This window comes from Erpetoichthys calabaricus, chromosome 15 (genome assembly GCF_900747795.2).
Source record: "Erpetoichthys calabaricus chromosome 15, fErpCal1.3, whole genome shotgun sequence".
Taxonomy (NCBI): Eukaryota; Metazoa; Chordata; class Cladistia; order Polypteriformes; family Polypteridae; genus Erpetoichthys; species Erpetoichthys calabaricus.
Window position 1 is genome coordinate 13,584,234 of NC_041408.2, and position 19,034 is coordinate 13,603,267.

The 19,034-nt window shown below is 32.1% G+C and overlaps 1 protein-coding gene across 2 annotated transcripts in view; it reads left to right on the forward strand.

The window, feature by feature from the left end:
* The window catches only part of sdccag8 (SHH signaling and ciliogenesis regulator sdccag8), a 186,590-nt gene that overhangs the window by 42,324 nt on the left and 125,232 nt on the right, over window positions 1-19,034 (forward strand). For both annotated transcript variants that reach the window (XM_028820549.2, XM_051919547.1), the window contains 2 exons: window positions 2,218-2,334; window positions 6,411-6,553. In XM_028820549.2, the coding sequence (XP_028676382.2) occupies window positions 2,218-2,334; window positions 6,411-6,553 (260 nt within the window). The remainder of the gene's footprint in view (window positions 1-2,217; window positions 2,335-6,410; window positions 6,554-19,034) is intronic.

The following is a 19,034-nucleotide window of genomic DNA, read 5'->3' on the forward strand; positions in this document are numbered from 1 at the left end:
TGCTCCAGGGAAACAGTCAAACATAGTCAAGATGAGCATGAGTCAGTGCACTAGTGATTGGAAATAACAACTGCCAAAGGCAAAACAAATCTTAGAAAAGCAGGCCAGGCATCAGACATGCTAATCCAAAAACAAAGGAAATGTACGAAGGAATTGTTAGAAAAAAAAAGAACAACTAAACACTGAAATACTTCTTATTATTTTTTTAAACTACTTGTGTGTATTCAGAGAGAACTCTGATTTATTGGAGCGTAGCTGCAGCTGTTGCTAAGCAGCTGGAGACACCATCAATAAGAGAAAATGCCTAGAAAGAGAAACCGCCAGCCTTACAATTTAATTATGTAATAAAATGTGTCATAAATGCATAACAGAGTTTGCCAAATATTACAGCTTTTACAGTTTTTAAATTTTGGAATTTAATTCAGTACAAGCTATAACTTGGACTCTTACTAATTTTGTTTTATTAAAAACATGCATAAAACTATATACTTGAGCTATAATACTAATCTCATATCTCTGGAAACAATGATAAAAACAATCGAGTAATATGTTGTTATTTAACATAGACATTCATCTTTAAGTCATGTACTGGTAAATATTTACTGTATTTTTTGATGGACAAAAACACAAAGAATTGTATTAGTTTAGTTACAATTGGACTGTCTTAAGCCATATTTAAGGCTGTTGAGAACTGACACCTAACATTTTAAAACTTTTAATTAATCGGTCATTAATGAGCTTTAAATTAAAATAGTGTTTAATTAAACTTTGAGCATTTACCATTCATTTCTATTTTTCATTAGTAATAGCTGAAGTATTAACACAAGATATTATACAAACAGTTGGTTCCAATTTCTCATTAAGATGCTTTTAAATTTTGTTGAAATTTCTGCTTCATATACATGACTTGATAATTCTGTTTCTGAATCCCATAAGTCGTTCATGATACTGTTTTTAAATATGGCTGAAATTGCTTTTTACCTTTGACAAGGATGTACAATGTGTTTATTTCAACTTTTTTCCATCATTCAAAAATATTCTTGACTCTTTCCAATCATCTTCTACTATAAAAATACCTTTTGCTGCATTATTACAGTGCTTTAATTCTTGGGAGGAATGATTTTCTTGTTGTCAATGTCCTTGTATGTTTTTTTTTTTTTTTGTACTTCTTCCTGGCATCACAAGTTTCATGCAAGGTCCATGTAAACAGATTAGTTGGTGACACTCACTTGATCCGCATTGTATGAAATTGTGTCCATAATGGACTGACTTATCTCATTTACAGTTTACAGCTTCTGTGAGCCTGTGACCTGGATAGATTTATTGTGACCCAATATTTGAAAAACAGGGTTGAGGAAATTTAATGAATGAACATCATCTTTTATTTGTTGGTTTTATTTATTTATAAATCTATGCTTTTTTTTAATACAGATTTTTCATATTTTATTGACAAGATATTTTTTCCTAAGTTTTAAAATATTTCCATTTTAAAATAGCTGTGGACCACATTGTAACCACAGTTATTATGCTATTGTACTGTTGGGATACTAGCCAAAGTCTATTTGCATATTCCTTAACTGTGATATTCAAGACTTGTAGAATAAATAATGAGATCATGTAGTACGAGTAATGTCAACATTTGGGAGCAGATTATTTGGAGTAATTCCTAATTTAGATAATGACTACTAGGCCTTTAAGTGAAATAAAAAAAAAAAAAAATACAACGATTTTTATATTTAACAAAGAAAAAAATATAAGCTAGCTTTTCCTTACATAAAGTTATCTGATTTTTATTTTTTACTTTACCTTGCTGCTCCAGTTGTATTTTGTCAAATCCTTTTTTGTTTAGATATTATGTCACATCTATATAAAATAGATTGTTTTTTAGTGTAGAGTTATTATGCTAACAGTGTAAAATAGAGAATTCATGAATTTACTTTTTTTTTTTTTTAATTTTACTTAAAATGAATAGCTGTCTCTTTGTGAATAATGGTATGTACTTACCTGCAGTGGCTTATTACACAATGTACTATGTAACTGTAAAACTATTCTTAATTTGTTTTAATACCCATTGATTAGTGGAAACAAAAAAGCTTTTTTTATATTTAAGTTATGATTAATGCTGTATGTACAGTATGAAAATGTTTCTTTTAAACAGATGCTCAGGAAAAGATTTTTTATAGAGATACAAAAACTGGTAGTTTTTTTTTTTTATAGGTATGCAGCGAGTTGAGACATCAACTGAACCAACTTCAGATGCAAAGAGATGAAGCAGAGAAAAACCTACGTGAATGTAGAAGCCAAAACACAAGGGATCTTGAACTTCGAGATCAGGTACTCCTGAGGGCATTTTACCTTTCTTCTGAAATCTATAAATCAAATATTTTTACTCTTTTGAATAGTTAAGTATAACACTTTAACAAAATGTTTAATCTGTAAAGACTGTATATTCAAATAACTGGGTTAAAAATAGGTCTTTCAATGAGGTTAGTTTTTTTTTTTTTAATCTATTGCCTATCCCATTGTCCTGTTGATTAATTTGACATTTGATTTTAACTGAATTTCACAAATTTTTATCACTCATTAAAAAAAATGTAGGCACAGATAATAAACTACAAAAGATTTACACAGATTAAATGACTGGCTGACAAAAATGTATATATTTTTTTATTTATTAATTTGTTTACATCACTATTCTTAATAAAGTTAATGATCTGCTATGTGAGATACTTTGCTCTTTTTTTAATGCCACTATAGTGTAATGTATCATTCCAGTTTCTGTATCTTTTTGTATCATATTTGCCAGAAGCTCTGACCTCTAAAATGAGTAAAGAGTGAAAACATCAGAAGCATAATCACAAGATATTCCCACTGATTCCATAGTCTTCTATCCTGTAGAATCTGTTGCATCTATAAGTGTATAGCTGGAAACATCACTGTTGCAAAACCTGTTTGGGAGGAAATTTGTATTTTTATAATCTTTTATTTTTATGTAACCGCTAAGCCCAAGACCATGTTTTTCTCATTCAAAAGAATTTCCTTTCCTTACTGTATGTGATACCAGTCCTTTTTTCTTGATGAGGTTGAATGCAATTTATTTGGCTGAAAATCTTAATTCTAGTTTTAGTTGTCTCATAGTGAATTCTGCTTTCCTTTCACTAGTAGTATGTAGCAAATAACCACATCATCCACATTTGTTTCTGCATCGACACAATTAAATGAACACTGGCAGCCCATGATCAACAACATGATTGAAGTAGCTCATAGGCATTACGTATGACTATGGTATGCGTATATTATATTTATGCAGACCTCACACAGATAGTATCCAGACTCACAATCTGAACCCTGTGAGGCAGTGGTGTTAACTATTGCTTTGTCATGCTACTAAACCATAGTACCTTTATTATTTTAAAGGAATAGTGAGTATTTTTGAGGGAATTTTATGTTTGTAGACATTCCTTTAATAACCTACATAAACTTCTATTGCAAATATTCCAAGCAGACACATCAGTATTCATTATTAAAGGGTTAGAAATGAATTTGTTTAAAGCTATAAAAAAAGTTCTGTACAAAGCTACATGAACGCTCTGTGTATTTAACATAGGGTATGACTTGCAGTCTCTCAATGAATTTAGTTTTGTATTTTTCAGCCAGTACCCCTGTTTGAAGCTTAGCAGAGGCCATGCTGTTTGAAATAAAATTTTTGGCTTGATGCCTCTGCCAACCAAGATGTTATGCAGACTGGTTCTGCACTGCACACAGTTGCAGCAAGTGAACTTGGTTATACTATGTGGGTGACAAACACATACTTGGTAAAGAAATGCCTACTGTAATTATTTTCAGAATCATGGTTAAAAACTTCATTTATATTTAAATTCTATCTTAAGAGAAACAAATGATATAGGAAGATATAAATAATCCTCCTTGTACTGCATGTTTTTAATTTCCTTAATTCCCTTACCTTGAATTTATTATCTACAAATCAACTTTTATTTAAAGGAAAAAAATATATATCTGTGGAAGTATTTTACTCTGATTGCAGAGCCTCTCATTCTCATTCAATATCATTAAAAGATATGAGCAATGTAAAAAAGAAAATAAAAATTATTAAAATAATATTAGAATAATAATATTAAATCAGTGCTCTTGTCTTAAATGATAATTTATTTTCATGAAGCACAAATGATACTTTATTAACCTCTTTGTTTAAAATCTTACAGGCTCTTGAATATTTATTAGTGAGAGGATAGTAAACATAGCAGTTTAATTTTTTTTTGCTTTTGTTAACAAAGCCAAAACTGAATAACAAAAGTTGACTGATACATAAAGCGATCCATCACAGTTCTATATTGTGCTAACATGCAAAATCTTCCTAATTAGTCTTCTTGAAACAGATTTTCTTCCCCAAAACTGTGTGGGTGGATTTCTATAGCTGGTCTTGACTTTCCATATGTTCAGGTCTGATTAGAGGTTATCTGATTTTCATGAAATGAGAGATGTGTTGAACTGTACAAAGTAGCATAATGTTGTTAGGAATTTGTGCAGTCTGAATGCTTGCATGCAAAGTTTCAAGAGATTACAAGCTACTGAAGTTCAACTAAATGTTCAAGGCAGTTGTAACCAGTCAGTACTCTTTTACCTCTGTGTTATATATTACTAAGTTATGATCAATAAAAGGCATTGGTGTGCTTAAAAAAAAAATAAATCAAAGAAAGCAAATTTTGCAGAAGACATATGACAGACATTGGAGAAATCTGTACAGTCTGACAATTTTTGTCTTTGAAGTGGATTACAGATTTACATAATGTTCTCTGGTAGCAATGAAAATCACACGCAATTGAGGCGAGAAATGTGGTGTTTGTGAGAGGTTTTTGATTTCTTCTGCTAGTCAGATTATGTAATAACTAAGTCAAGTTTCTGTGCTGTTAAATTGAATGCAGCCAGATATGGAGCAGAAAATATATTCATTGACCTCTATTAACTCACCTGCCACCTTACATAAACTTGGAATTTGAAAAATATCTAAAAATAATGTTGGCACGTAAAGTATGACACTATTTTAAGTCTGTGTATTTTTGGGGCTTTTGACAAATTCATTCACTTTTTTCATTGTACAGTAATTATGTTTTAAACATATTTACCGCCTCCAAAACATGAAATAGAAAGAATATCAGAATTATATACATTTTAACATTTTATTAGTTTAAGCACAAGTGAGAAAGATATTAAAGATCCATTTAATAAAAATATATGAATGTATATAATTTAAATAAGTGATTAGTGAAATTTATGGTATTCTTCCCCCAGTGCTTATTGAAAGAACTATTGCAATATTTGCAGATATATAAATCAAATGGCATTTGAGAATTAGTTTTGGCTTTAATAATCTTGTCCCTGTTTTGTAATTTTTCAGCTATACTTTATGAAAAATTGAGTGTGCAGTTTGTTTTTCTTGTACATGTAACACATAATTAAATGAAAAATCCACTTAGATGATGAATACAATAGGCTACTGGTGGATGTGCCCATCTGTAGTACTCTTTTGGTCATGATTTAGTTTTTTCACTCAGTTTCACTTTTATATATTTTTTATATATATTTGTATAATTGTTTCCCTTACTGCCATATGTTCATCTTGCATTCATATTTCCACTCATAAAGTGTGTTTTTTTTTGTATCTTGTTGAAACTTAACATGTTGCCTTTTTCCATTTTAATAAATGCATAAACAAAACTAGTGTTTTTCTTTATTTCTTTTTGATCTTTGAAAAAAAAAAAACCTTATCCTACCCTCAATTGTTTTTAATGGTTGTTAAATTACTTTTAAAGATAGATATACAGATAATCTGATATGATATCTTTTTGTAGCATATCTATACTACCAAACAAATTTTATTTTGTACTATATACGTGCATAAAAAATTCTGTACAGAATTAATCCCCTATAATATACATACTATGATTTAAGTAGTAAATTATTTACTTTTTTTCCTGGCTACTTTGATAAGAATTTTTTGTTGTCTTTTTTTGATTTCATGATTAATTTGACAATGCAAATAACAAAAGTATAGTAATGATTTACACTGATCAGTTAAGGTTTTGAAAATCATTAAGATTGCTGTTGGTGTCTATACTAAAACACATCCCTAGAGTTAGAGAATGTGATTACAATTAAATATATTTTGCAGCAGTTTATGTAAAGATCATAGAAGCTGTAAGCTATTTATATTTATTTGTAAGTTCTATTCTTTAAATTCATAAAGTACATGTAGTTAATTTTATGTAAAAAGTATTGTCAGTCTTAAACTTGGAACATTTATATCTTAGATGTTTTTTTTATTCATTTACTTATTCTTTTAGGTGGAGTCTTTGTTTCATTAAAAGCATTGATTTTTGTTGTTTCTGCAGGAAATTGAAAAGCTGAGTCTGGAGATCAGCAAAATCAAGAAGCGCCTGGATTCTGCCCAGCAGGATGCAGCCCAAGCCAAAAATGAATCCCTGAGATTGACAGAGCTGCTGGGCAGAGCGGAGCACCAACTGCACCTCACCAGGTACCCCCTAATCCTATTACATGCCACAACACGAATTTCATTCCGCAGATGCTTGCAACAGGCCCCTGAACAGCCTTTAATGATCTTCTAAGTTAATCACAACATGGGCTGCTGTTTGATTTATTAAATAGAAAGCAAGATATGCTAGGTGAGCCTTTCATTTATTAAAGATTACCAATGCTGTTTGTGTAGACTGTATGACATTGTTTGATATTCGATAACAAAGTAAACTGTTGAAGTATCCTTTGAGATGTACTTTTCACGAGTGGTATTTGGCCTATTGCTTTAACAGCTTTACTTGCAAACTGGCCACAGCACAGAGGCTGTTCACTGGAGTGAATCTTTGGCTATATTTCAAAAATTGACATTGTAATATTCACCATGTAGAAACATCTTTTTTTGTGGAATATGTATTCCTTTTACTCTTAAGGAAATAACCAATAGCCTCATGAATATTTTATGGTGCACAATTAACTATAAAATTATTAGCATGTGGTAACAACAATCAGTGACAATACTAGTTTTCAGGTTTAAATGCCTTATGTGCCTAATGGCTGAATAGATAGATAGATAGATAGATAGATAGATAGATACTTTACAATACAATACAATCGTGAAATGATTTAGAAAACATGTATGTACTTCGCATTAAAATTATTTTAAAACATGTCTTGAAGCATCTTCTCTCTTATCTGCAAAGAAAGTATTTCTGTTGATTTAATTCATTTCTGTATTAATTAGTGGCATTTTATCCAAGACCCTGTTGAATAAGATGGTTTCTCTGTTTCAGATGAAATTAAAAAGTATTTTTAACTGTTCTATTCTAAACAATTTGTAGAAAATAATAATGTACAGTATGTTGGTGAGTGTTCTGTGATTAAAATATTGGAGAATTATCTCCTCTCCTAATATATTTTAACTGTTAATGCCATGATAGATAGATTGATAGATAAATAGAACTTTATTTGTCCCCTGGGGCAAATTTTGGTACTGTACCTTTTTGTATTGTTTGTTACATATACTCTTTTTTTTTTTTTTTCATTGGTTTAACATACCTAAAAACGTACTACTTACTTTAAGATTCTAGCTATTACTTGCATTACAAATAGTTACATCTGTGTTTTCTATGAACGTATTTCACAGCATTATAGTAAAAATGCTTAAAAAAAAACAAAAAAAAACACATGCAGTATACTATAATAGAAATGCACAATAAATGTGCATCCAATGTTATTTCTTATAAAATATACAGTATATACAGTATAATATTTATTTTTAATACACACATGTTAATGACTTTTTTCTTCTAAAGCTGTGTATGTATTATAATTAGGATAATGATTTCATTTACTAGCATTAGTCTAGCAGCTTAGCTATATTATTAGGAAAGGCAGATTTGTGGAATTCTTTCTTTTGGGAGCTTAATTTGTTTATTCATTTGTCTGTTTTCTTTTTTTATATCCTATCATTATATAGGGGTCTGTTAGTTAACAATATCTTGATTCCTGCATTATCTGTTTTGTATTTTCAAGTTTTTCATATGTCTGCAATAGTTATTCTGGTTTCCTCCCACATCACAAAGACCGTAGTTAGATTGATAGGAGACTCTAAACTGATTCCATGTGATTGAGTATAGTTGTGTCCTATAATGGAATGATGTCTTATCTAGAGCTAATTTCTTGTCATACACTGGTTGTTGGCAGGATATGCTCTGGTGGTACTCATCTGGATCATAAAAATCAGTTTTAGCAAATGGATGAATGGCTAGAATTTCAGGATTCATCTTTCTACACTTCACTTGAAGTGAATTACATAGCACTTGCTGTTGCTTTCAACTGTAAGATCAAATCCGTTGTAAGGATAGTTGTGTGTTTATTTTTACCTTCCTTGATTAGTAGCTTACTCCATGATTAGCAAGTTAGATTTCTCTTGCAGGGTGAATGTCATTTCCAGAGAAATACCTTCATGTGGGTCCTTACATTTGTAAACTTCTAGCTTATAAAAGTGATTTTAGCCATATGTACTCTAACAATCCATTTTTTGGTTTAGATGACATGATATTGTTCCATCACATGTAAAGTTATAAACATGAAGTTTCTTACTGTTTAAGAAGGTTTATACATTTGACAAGTTTATTTAAGAAAAAAATCTCATTGTTAAAAATGCCGCCTTTTTCTTGATGGATTGCTTTGAAGAAATTAGCTTATGGTTACTTTTGATAGGCACTTACCCTGTGACCAAGTTTGCTTACCTTTTTTGGTGAGGAACTGAGGCCATGTTTGCTTATATTTGGGGGGAAAAAAGTAAAGAATTGAGTTCACAGAATAATTAAACCTTGTAGAATATCAAAATAATTTGCACAATATGGGTACCTGGTTTACAGGTGTTTATCCTTGTTATCTTTATTGCATTCCGTAATCAATAAATTCTTCAAATAGGTGGGTTTAAATTATGCATATTTTAAAGAGAAAAGATTAGTTCTGTAGTTTAAGGGTTATAGTATTCAAATTAAGAAGCATAACAATATTTATGATTTGAGAGTACATATTGCTTGCTGTTCTGCGTTTCAACACTTACGTGTATATCTTATTTTGTAAATGTATGAGCATGTAGTAATTTCAACTGAACATTATTCTGCTACTAGAATGCAAAGTTATTGTTTTAACACAAAGCTTATTTCTTCATTTTGACTGAAGTGCAAAAATTCTTAATTATGGGAATACTTAAGCCATTCAGTTGTATATACACTGTAATAGATAAATAAAAAAGCCCACCTTCAGTTTGGTTAGTTTAGCTTGTATAATACAGTACACGTAGCTCTGTTAAGGTATGGCATTAGTGAAGTAGTTTCTGGTTTTTGTCAGTTATTGCATTTTGCACTCAAATTAAGATGGAAATCAATTATAAAATTTCTTTTAAGTGCTGTTATAATGAACCTATGGTATGTGGGAAGTGGTAAAAAATGGTAAATATTCACTCAACAGTATGGTTGAATATATTTGTTTTATTTTGGATAAATCATTCAAATGTAGTTGTTAACATATTGTATTTTATTATTACCACATATATTCTCTTGTGTGTGTATTTTGTTTAAGATTCAATATTAATGTTGTTTTTCCTATTCACTGACAATAGTGGGTGCTTTAGAAAAAAAAACAAAAAAAGACTGTTGACACAGAGCATTTTAAAAAGATGTTACTGAAAAGTTAACGTTTGCAGCTGCATAATAATATCTGTATTAAATGGCAATTTATCAAAGAAAGCAATACAGTGTTGCAGCACTTAGCACTGCTGTCTCACAGCTCTGAATTTATGGACTGGGCACTGTCTTTAAGTAGTTTGAATGTTCTCCTGATAGTCCAGTTATCCTTACATTTCTCATAATTAATGTTAACCTCATTGAAAACTATAATTTGAAGTGAGTTGAGTGTCCTTCAATGGAAATACATCTCATTTGCCCCTGGTGGGGGATTGAATGAATAAATGAATTCATTTTAACAATTTTTCTCATTTTTTATTTAAAAATGAGTTCTTATTTAATGAGTTTAATGAAATGCAATTAATATGATTTTAGACAATTTGTAGAAAATAAAAGAACAGAAAGTATCATGAAAGATTTAATTTTGTGGAGAGAATGATAGCATGTTTGGTAATTGTATTATATATACAGCACCTGGGGCTAGCAGGCATAGATTATATTTTCTGGTGTCCCATTTCATTAGCAAAACCGCTATCTAATTGTTTCACTTTGTAACTATGCTATTTCTAAAATTGGTGGTTAGTACATATATTTTCCAGTAGGTGTCTCCCATTTCCAGGTGATTTGACTAGCACAGAATTGACCAAATTAATATTTCCTAAGAATACACTTTACTATTGCAGTAGCCTTGATTTTGGAGGAAACTTTTGAAAGGTTATTATTTTTAGCGCACTCTATAGTAATTTTCATAATTGATGTTTTACATTTCTAATTGTTAAATCCTTTGGCACTTTGTTTATTTCTCTTTTTATTTTGTTCAGTTGGTTTTTGAGGAGCTTTTCAGAATAAAAATGGATATTGTGTATACTGCTGTGCATGTTTTCATTCCCCGTATCTGTCAAGTAAATGTGTTACACTACATTTTTTTGGCCATAATTCTCAAATTCTTATTCTCTTCTTTGAGAAGCAACTGTCATAACAGTACAGAAATAAACTATTTCCTTTACCATGCAATGGAAAATATATATATTTATAAGATTGAGATGTCCTTAAACTCACTTATCTTCATATAGAGTTTGATTAAAGCCCAGGTTTTTCTCTTGCAGGACTAGCAATAATTCACCAGCAGGGTATTCTTTAGTTTCTTTTCTAAGTTTCATGTTTAACAGTATTTCAGTTGCATGACACATTTCTTATTATTTGTTTACTATTTTCTTGTAATCATTTAGCTGCTTTACTGCACAGTAATAGTATTTATGTAGTTAAATTACACTAAACACTTTTTTTTTTTTTTTTTTTTTTTTAATATTAGTACTGGGACATTTAGGTGAAATAGTGTGACACAATGATTCAGTGGTCCCACTACTTTATCGTTTATAATGATATTTGAGTTTTTATCTGTTTTGATCTTATGTGAGGCATAATGCAGTAGCCAGTAGAATGTTCTTATAAAACCAGTTGTCAAATCTTTAAAATAAGGCAAAAATACCTTTTTAAAGGGATAGGCACATCACCAAAATTTATGTTGAGACAAACTAATAAATAAAAGACAGTATTGTTTTCAGTGTTTGAATTTTGTTTTGTTCAGTGAGGTTTAGCGGCATGGCTTGACTGTTTGTTTCTTCCTCTAGTCACAGTAGCTGAGCAATATAAATGTGTTTTTCTAAAGATTATTGTCTTTTGGAATTGATACAATTTATTTAAAATCACCAATATATTTTTGAGGGGTTTTGTATCACATTTACCATTATTTTTGCTGTAACCTGTTTTCCTTCGATGTTGCTACAAAATATCTCCTGTTTTTTTGTGGCAGCATTCATGGTTCTTGTGCTGTATTGATACCTCTACATCAGTCTCCCTGTCTACATACATAACATAGAAATCAGTATGTTTTGAATGGAATTTAGCATTAATCAGATTATGTAGGATACTTTGTGGTACTGAACAGTCTCCTCATGTAAGAACCTAGTAGATCTGATTTTTTTTTTTTTTTTTGTTTTTGTTAATTGATTTGCTTAAAAACCTGTCAAAGCAAGAATGCTACAGTTTGTCATGGTTACATAATATAATGAAATTCTTACTTGCATGTCTGCTCAGAATAGTTAAAGGAAAATACAGTACCATCAAAAATACACAGTATAACATATATGTTGTGTGTGCGCACATACATATATATATATATATATATATATATATATATATATATATATATATATATACTCTTTAATAAATTCCCTGTGTGTGTGTCTTCTGGTGAAGTGCGGGGCGCGGTGCGATGCGCGATATTACTGTCAGAGAAAGTGACAGGCGTTTTACGGAAATGCAAACCAGTATTATTGCGAGAGGAAATTAAAGGTACACAATACAGTGACGCATATTACAGCCACATACAAGCCAGTATTACTGTCAGAGAAAATTAAAGGCATATTACCGACGCGCACGTCTGTATTACCGAAAGAGAAAATTAAAGGTAGGCCTATATTACGGACGTACAAGCCAGCGGACGCACAAGGCAGTATTACTGTCACAGAAAATTAAAGACACACAATACACGGCGGCAGCCCACGAAGAACGGTCAGCTCAGCAAGTAAACATCAACAGAAGAAAGGCTGAAAGAAAGAAAAATACGACCAACAAAAAGAATGAGGTCAAAGTCCCTTGCCATTTAATATAAACTGTTCCTTCTAATGTCTATGCACTACTGTTCTATAATATATATATATTTATATATTCCATCAAGCTTATTTGTTTATCTAATAGGCTGTCCCAATATATGTCTTATCCAGGTACTTCTTAAAGGTTAAGGTTTCTGCTTCAACTACATACCTCTGTATTTTGTTACAGATTCCCAAACCTCTTTGTGGAAAGAAGTGCTTCCTGGCTTCAGTGTTAAATGCACATCCATGTAGTTTCCACTGATGTTCTAGAGTTTGTGACTCACCCTTAATCTGAAAGAATTGTGTTGCATCTACTTCATCAATGCCTTTGAGGATTTTGTAGACTTGGATTAGTTCCCCATGTAGTGTCCTCTTCTCCAGCCTAAACAGGTTTAATTTTGTGAGTCTATCAGGGTACGACATGTGCTGGGATGCACCTGTTTGCTCTCATCTGCACCACTTCAGGTACTATATCTTTCTTGTGACCAGAACTGCACACGGTACTCTTGATGTGGTCTCACTTGTGCATTGTAACATCCATCAATTTATATTCAGCGGTTTTTACCATAGAACCGGACATTTAATTTGCCTTTTTATTGCTGCTGCACATTGCTGAGACGATGAAAACATGTCGAAATACATATCTAAATCCTTTTCAGAAGTTGCTTCCTATAGGAAAGTGTCTTCCATCTTGTATTTGTAAATTTGTAATTGTTGTTAATGTTGCCGATGTGTAGTACAAGGCACTTTTCTGTGTTAAACTACATCTTCCCAATTGTTCGCCCAAGTCTGAATCTTGTCCAGGTCTTTGTTTTTTTTTTTTTTTTTTTTTTCCTCCCTACCTGGTGTCTGCCGTTCCTTCAATTTTAATTACATCCGTGAATTGCAAAGGTCTACTAACTATACTAGTATCAATGTCATTAATATTAATCAGAAAAAAGTAACTGTCCAAGGATAGACCCCTGAGGGAATCCAATGATGACATCACTTCCACTTTCATCTGTACACTTTATTTGCTGTCGTTTAATCAAGATAAAATCCAGCTTCATTGTTCTTTTGATGCCTACATCTTTTAGAATAAATCATATAAAAGGCTAATTAAATTATGTCATTTGTTTTGTTTTTGTCAGCTATTGCAGATGCCTGCTTAAAGAAAATCTGAAAGTTGCTTTGGCATGATCTTCCTGTCATAAACTCATGCTGGCTGTTGTTTAGTGTATTATTTTCCTATAGGTACAGTACTTTTTCTAACTTCTTATAATTCCCATAATTTTGCTTGGTACATATGTAAGACTTATTGATCTGCTATTACCAGGATCAATTTTGTCTCTCTTCTTGAAGATTGGAGTCACATTAGCAACTTTCCAGTTCTCCAATAGTTCTCCTTTCTTAAGTGACTCTGTGATCAGTCCCTTTGTGATCTGTGGATGCAAACTGTCCCTGAGTCTACCATTGCAGGTGTGAATGGTCCTGTAGTATATGCCAGAAGGGAAGAGTAAGAAAGGGATTATGCAGGATGGCTGAGGTCTTTAATCATACTATTTGCATGTGCAGAGCACAGCTGGGTGTCATGTTCACCACCGTCTATAGCAGTATACAATGTTCAGCCTACCACTGTGCCAAGATGTTATGCAACCACTGGGGATGGACTCCACTCCGCACCAGTAGAAGTTGGTAAGATATCATCTCCTCCTCAATCTTGACACCCATAGGAAAATTACTAGCTCCAGTGTATCTTGCCAGGGCTGTTATTTGAACAAACAAGAGAAATACGCTAACTTGTAAAGTTCTGAATGTTCTTAAGAGCATTTATACCTTTTTAGCCCATTGCAATGATTACAAATATACAGAAGTATGAAATATAGAAATGCACTATAAAAACAAAACACAATTTTGAAATATGAAATCATGATTCTGTTTATCTCTCTTTTTCCCTGGATGGTTTATTGCCAAATTCCAACTTTCTTGAGTCATTTGCATTCTGTAAAGTTCCAATCTGTAGGTAATGTCAGTGATTCCTTTTGGGTTGATGAAATCTAAAAACAGATCAATCATACAGTATATAATAATTGTGCCTCAAGACACATTGAAAGGGAAAAGACACTTAACAATGGAAAAACAAAAATTATATTTGAAAATGCAATGTAAATAATATGAAACCACTTAAGCAGTAGCCATAACAGCAGCAGCACGTCTTTATTTTAAAAGCCAGGACTGATATTTTTTCCTAATTTTAGTAGGCAGGTAATTACAGAGTTTGGATGGCCTATAGCTAAAGACTCCACTTAAACTGGTCTTACTTATTCTTGGAATTTTAAAGAGGTTTACATCTTGACTGTAATGTATTCTCCAAAATATATGTAATAAACAGTTTTTATTGTTAAAAGGATTTAAAACCTTTATGACTGCATTTGTTAGAAGGAGGTTTTTAAAGTTATATTAATTCTTAATTGCAAGTTTGTGAGGTGATTTAAGAACTGATGTTAATTGGACATACTGTACTTTTAGTTTTCATGTTGATTCTTGCCGCCATTTATTAAATTTTCTGTAGTGTAGTAAGTAACAATTTGACCATCCTGACTATAAAGCATGACTTAACTAACATTTCAAGTTTCTGTGTCCTAGGAAACCATTTTAATGGTTCTTTTTTAATCTGACAAGATGATGTAATTTCTTTATTTTAAAGAATGTCAGTTTTGGTGATCCATTTTCCAAGGAATATATGCACTGATCATTTCTTCATCTCTTCCTGCCAAGCTCCATGTGGCTCTGTCCACTTAATTCTGCTTTTTGTAATTTTTAGACTCATAGTGCAAGTCTAATTTAGATTTTTTTTGGGGTGTGTGAAAGTTGAATTGCTTATTTGGGGGAAAAAAAGAATCGTACGACAAACAACATAACATTAGTATATTGTCTTTTGTTTAAGTTATTCTCACACTATATATGTGCATAAAGAAGAGCAAGCAGATGTTTTCCATAAATGTGTTTTAATATGTCAATAATTATATAATGCATAATAAATAAATATAATCGTGGTGATTATTACTGATTGATAATATTGCCTTTTTCATTTCAAACTGCAAGGTATGGTGTCTTTGTGCCAAGTTTTATTCATTGTGCCACAAAAGTTTGTATCTTATTGACGCCTAAGTTATACAAGGTTCACTGCTTCAACCTGTCTTCTGTTTTTTTTTTTTATGACAAAACTGACTTTTTTTTACAAAACTGGCTTTGCATAGTACATGACTTTTGTTAAAAAATAATTTTTGGACTTTTTTGTTTAACACTACTTGGAGCAACAGTTTGGCAGTGATTTGAAATGAAGTTTCTGTGGAGTCCAACTTGCCGAAATGCAATTTAATAGCTTGGTAAACACATGGTCCAGAAATGAAATTCAGGCTTTATATATAGAAGACGATGAAAAACAGCAAGGAGAGAAATATCTACTGTATGTTACCCATATGCAGCTCTATTAAGGGCAGTTTCACTAATCAAAGAAGGCTAGATGATCAGCTTAAGTACAAATGCTGGATGAAGCTGGCAACAGAATTTAATTATGTAAACATATTATCAGTGCCGGCTTTTGTTAAGTTATATAACAGTGAGCATTTAACAGTTTTTCATATGTTAGGCCTCAATATTGTTCTAGAAAAACACAAAGTGAGCAATTTTATTTTTCAGTTAATTTATACTATATATCTAAGAAGATACATTCCATGTATGAATTCTTTTCAGAGTCCTTTTAAAAAAAAAAAAAAAAAAAAACTGTGGAAGTTGTTTTTACCCACAATTATATTTGGACAAATACCTTTTGTATAGTTTTTAATATTTACAGACTTCTTAAAGTGCTGGTGTTGGCAGAGCCAAACTAAAATGCTATTTAACTATTGAGCCTTTTTGTGATTTTATTGTTTTGCTTTTTTTATCATGTGCTATAAGAATCAAATGCTACTACAGTTTAGTTTTCCAATGTCATAGAGTACTAATTGCAATAGCGTATTTGACTTGCATATTACAGCATGTATTTTTTAATTCATTACCACCTGCAAAATTATGCTATTCCATAAACACTGATCTGTTATTCTATGCACACAAATAAACCAAATTTATTACAGAACCTCCATTATACAACCCTACAGTGCACTTTTACAGATCTCTTTTAAAAATGCCCACTCCAGTGATAATGACCTTCTTGACATTTGTGCACTGTTTGCTTGACTGTAGACTAATGGAGGCCCACATCTTTAGAAGTGCTTTTGTAGCCCTTTACAGCTTAATGAGCTTCAACAACTCTACATCCTGGCCCTCTGAAATTTCTATTTTAATCAGAGTATGTTGCTTTAACAATCAATATTATAAAGCACTATAAACTAAAACTGGGATTGTTTTTAATTTAACATACCTTACATTTGATTTTTATCATGCCGATTGGGAACACTGGACTCAACATATATGCTTGACCTTGGCTATTTAAATACTAGTATGTTAAATAAATATATAGCAATGTACAATTTTGCATGTCCTATGACATGTTCTTAGGTTAATTCGTGATTCTAAGTTGGCTGAATACGAAGTTGGTTGGGTGTTTCTGACGTCACATTATTTAAAATATAATGATAACAATATACAGTAAGTACATCACTTTCTTAATTGAGTCTGTATTATAAGCATATCAACAGTGGCTTCTGGGCTTCTTTGGAAAACCACATCATTATACCACTATCGTGGTGCTACTTTGTTTGGTTCAACATTTTGCCTGGAGATTTCCAGCATAACATTAAATGACGGTGAATCGGATATCAACACACCACTGCTTTCATTCGTTTTTGGCAGCATTCTGAATCCACTGATGTTAGGTGCCTGAGCACTTCATCCGATCAACAACTTTAAATTATGCTAGGCTGGAGGTTGCTTACCAGTAGCTTTATTAAAATACATTTTCAGAAGAATTTTTATAAAGTGTAAATGATTTTCAGTTGTCACATTTTCAGCTATTAATGTTACTTTAATATTTCAGATTTTACTGTACTTGGTTGCTTTCCTGTTTACAATTATCACAGAATAATGTATTTTAATAAACAATTCTCTTTTTAACATGTGGGTCTACTTTCAGTGATAGTAATCTAAAAAGCATGTTGTTAGATTTAGTTTAATTTTACTTATGTGGCTGACACCTTTATCCAGGGCATTTTAAAACATTTATGATACAATTGGTTACATTTCTTTTGGTTCTCCAATTGGAACACAGTCAGATCAAGTGACTTGGTCATGGTCAAACAGTGTCAGTAGCAGGATTTGAAACGACAACCTCAGGGTTTGCAGTCTAAAGCCCTAACCACTATGCCACACAAGTAAGGATGTGTTCGATAGTGGAAGGAAAATATAGACTGCACAGAAGGAGACGGAACTGAAAACTGTATCTGGTCTAATTGCATTAATTAATGCACGTGATTTTGGGGCTGGGGGGAGGAGCATTTCAGGAACACAACTTTGATATTGTAAGTGTTGTAGTGTATTCTACAGTGTTTTGCAATTATGAACCACAGAAGAATTTTTATATGTATTTGTTTACAGTTGGAACACAAACTGTTAAAGGCTACATTTCCTCTCCTAGTTCTCAGTGTCCAAACTTAAATTAGTGCATTAGTGTGCTGTGTACATTGCACAGTTGAGGAGATATCTGAGCATTTACATACACATTCAGCTTATGTAGTATGCTAGCATGTAGTGTTTGTGTTTTTTTTATGCTCATGCTCTTCAGATTTCTGTGTGTTAGAGGCAGATCATATTTTCTAATTATGTTGAGTCAGGAGAGAAGGGATATGGCCTTACATGGTTTAGCATTTCTTGCCATAATTTCCTCCACTTCTATTCGGAGAATAATATGGATGCATAAGAAGAATCAAGAATATTGTTAGCTACTTTAAAGAATCCCAAAGTCTAGAGAACATTTGAATGAGGCAGATAACATTTTAATATCTGTGCAATTGTCTCTCCCTATGCATTTCTCTTTCCTTGTAATGTGTCACATGTTGTGAATGAAAATCAGACCTGCCTGTTCAAATACAGATTGGATATGGACAGTCAGAACTGAAGTAGAACTCAGTGCCACATACAAATGTGTCCTGTATCTGATCAAAAAAAAAATTGTGTGTATTTTTTTTTTTTTGGTGTTTTCGTTAAATATGTGAAAAAAATCCTAATTGGGTCACATCATGGTGGTAGTGTAAATGTGTCTAGAATGACATTCCCTGCCTCTTTTGTGCACAGTTGTGTTTTGTGACTGTTTTTTTTTTTCTTTCCTCAGGCTTGATGTATTTTTACAATACTTTGTTGTGCACGGAAAAGGGTGGAGTGCCCTCTCAGGGTTGGTAGCGAGATCCTGCCCCAAGTGGAGGAGTTCAAGTATCTCGGGGTCTTGTTCACAAGTGAGGGAAGAATGGAGCGTGAGATCGACAGGCGGATCGGTGCGGCATCTGCAGTAATGCGGGCGCTGCATCGGTCTGTCGTGGTAAAAAAGGAGCTGAGCCGCAAGGCGAAGCTCTCAATTTACCAGTCGATCTATGTTCCTACCCTCACCTATGGTCATGAACTATGGGTAGTGACCGAAAGAACGAGATTGCGA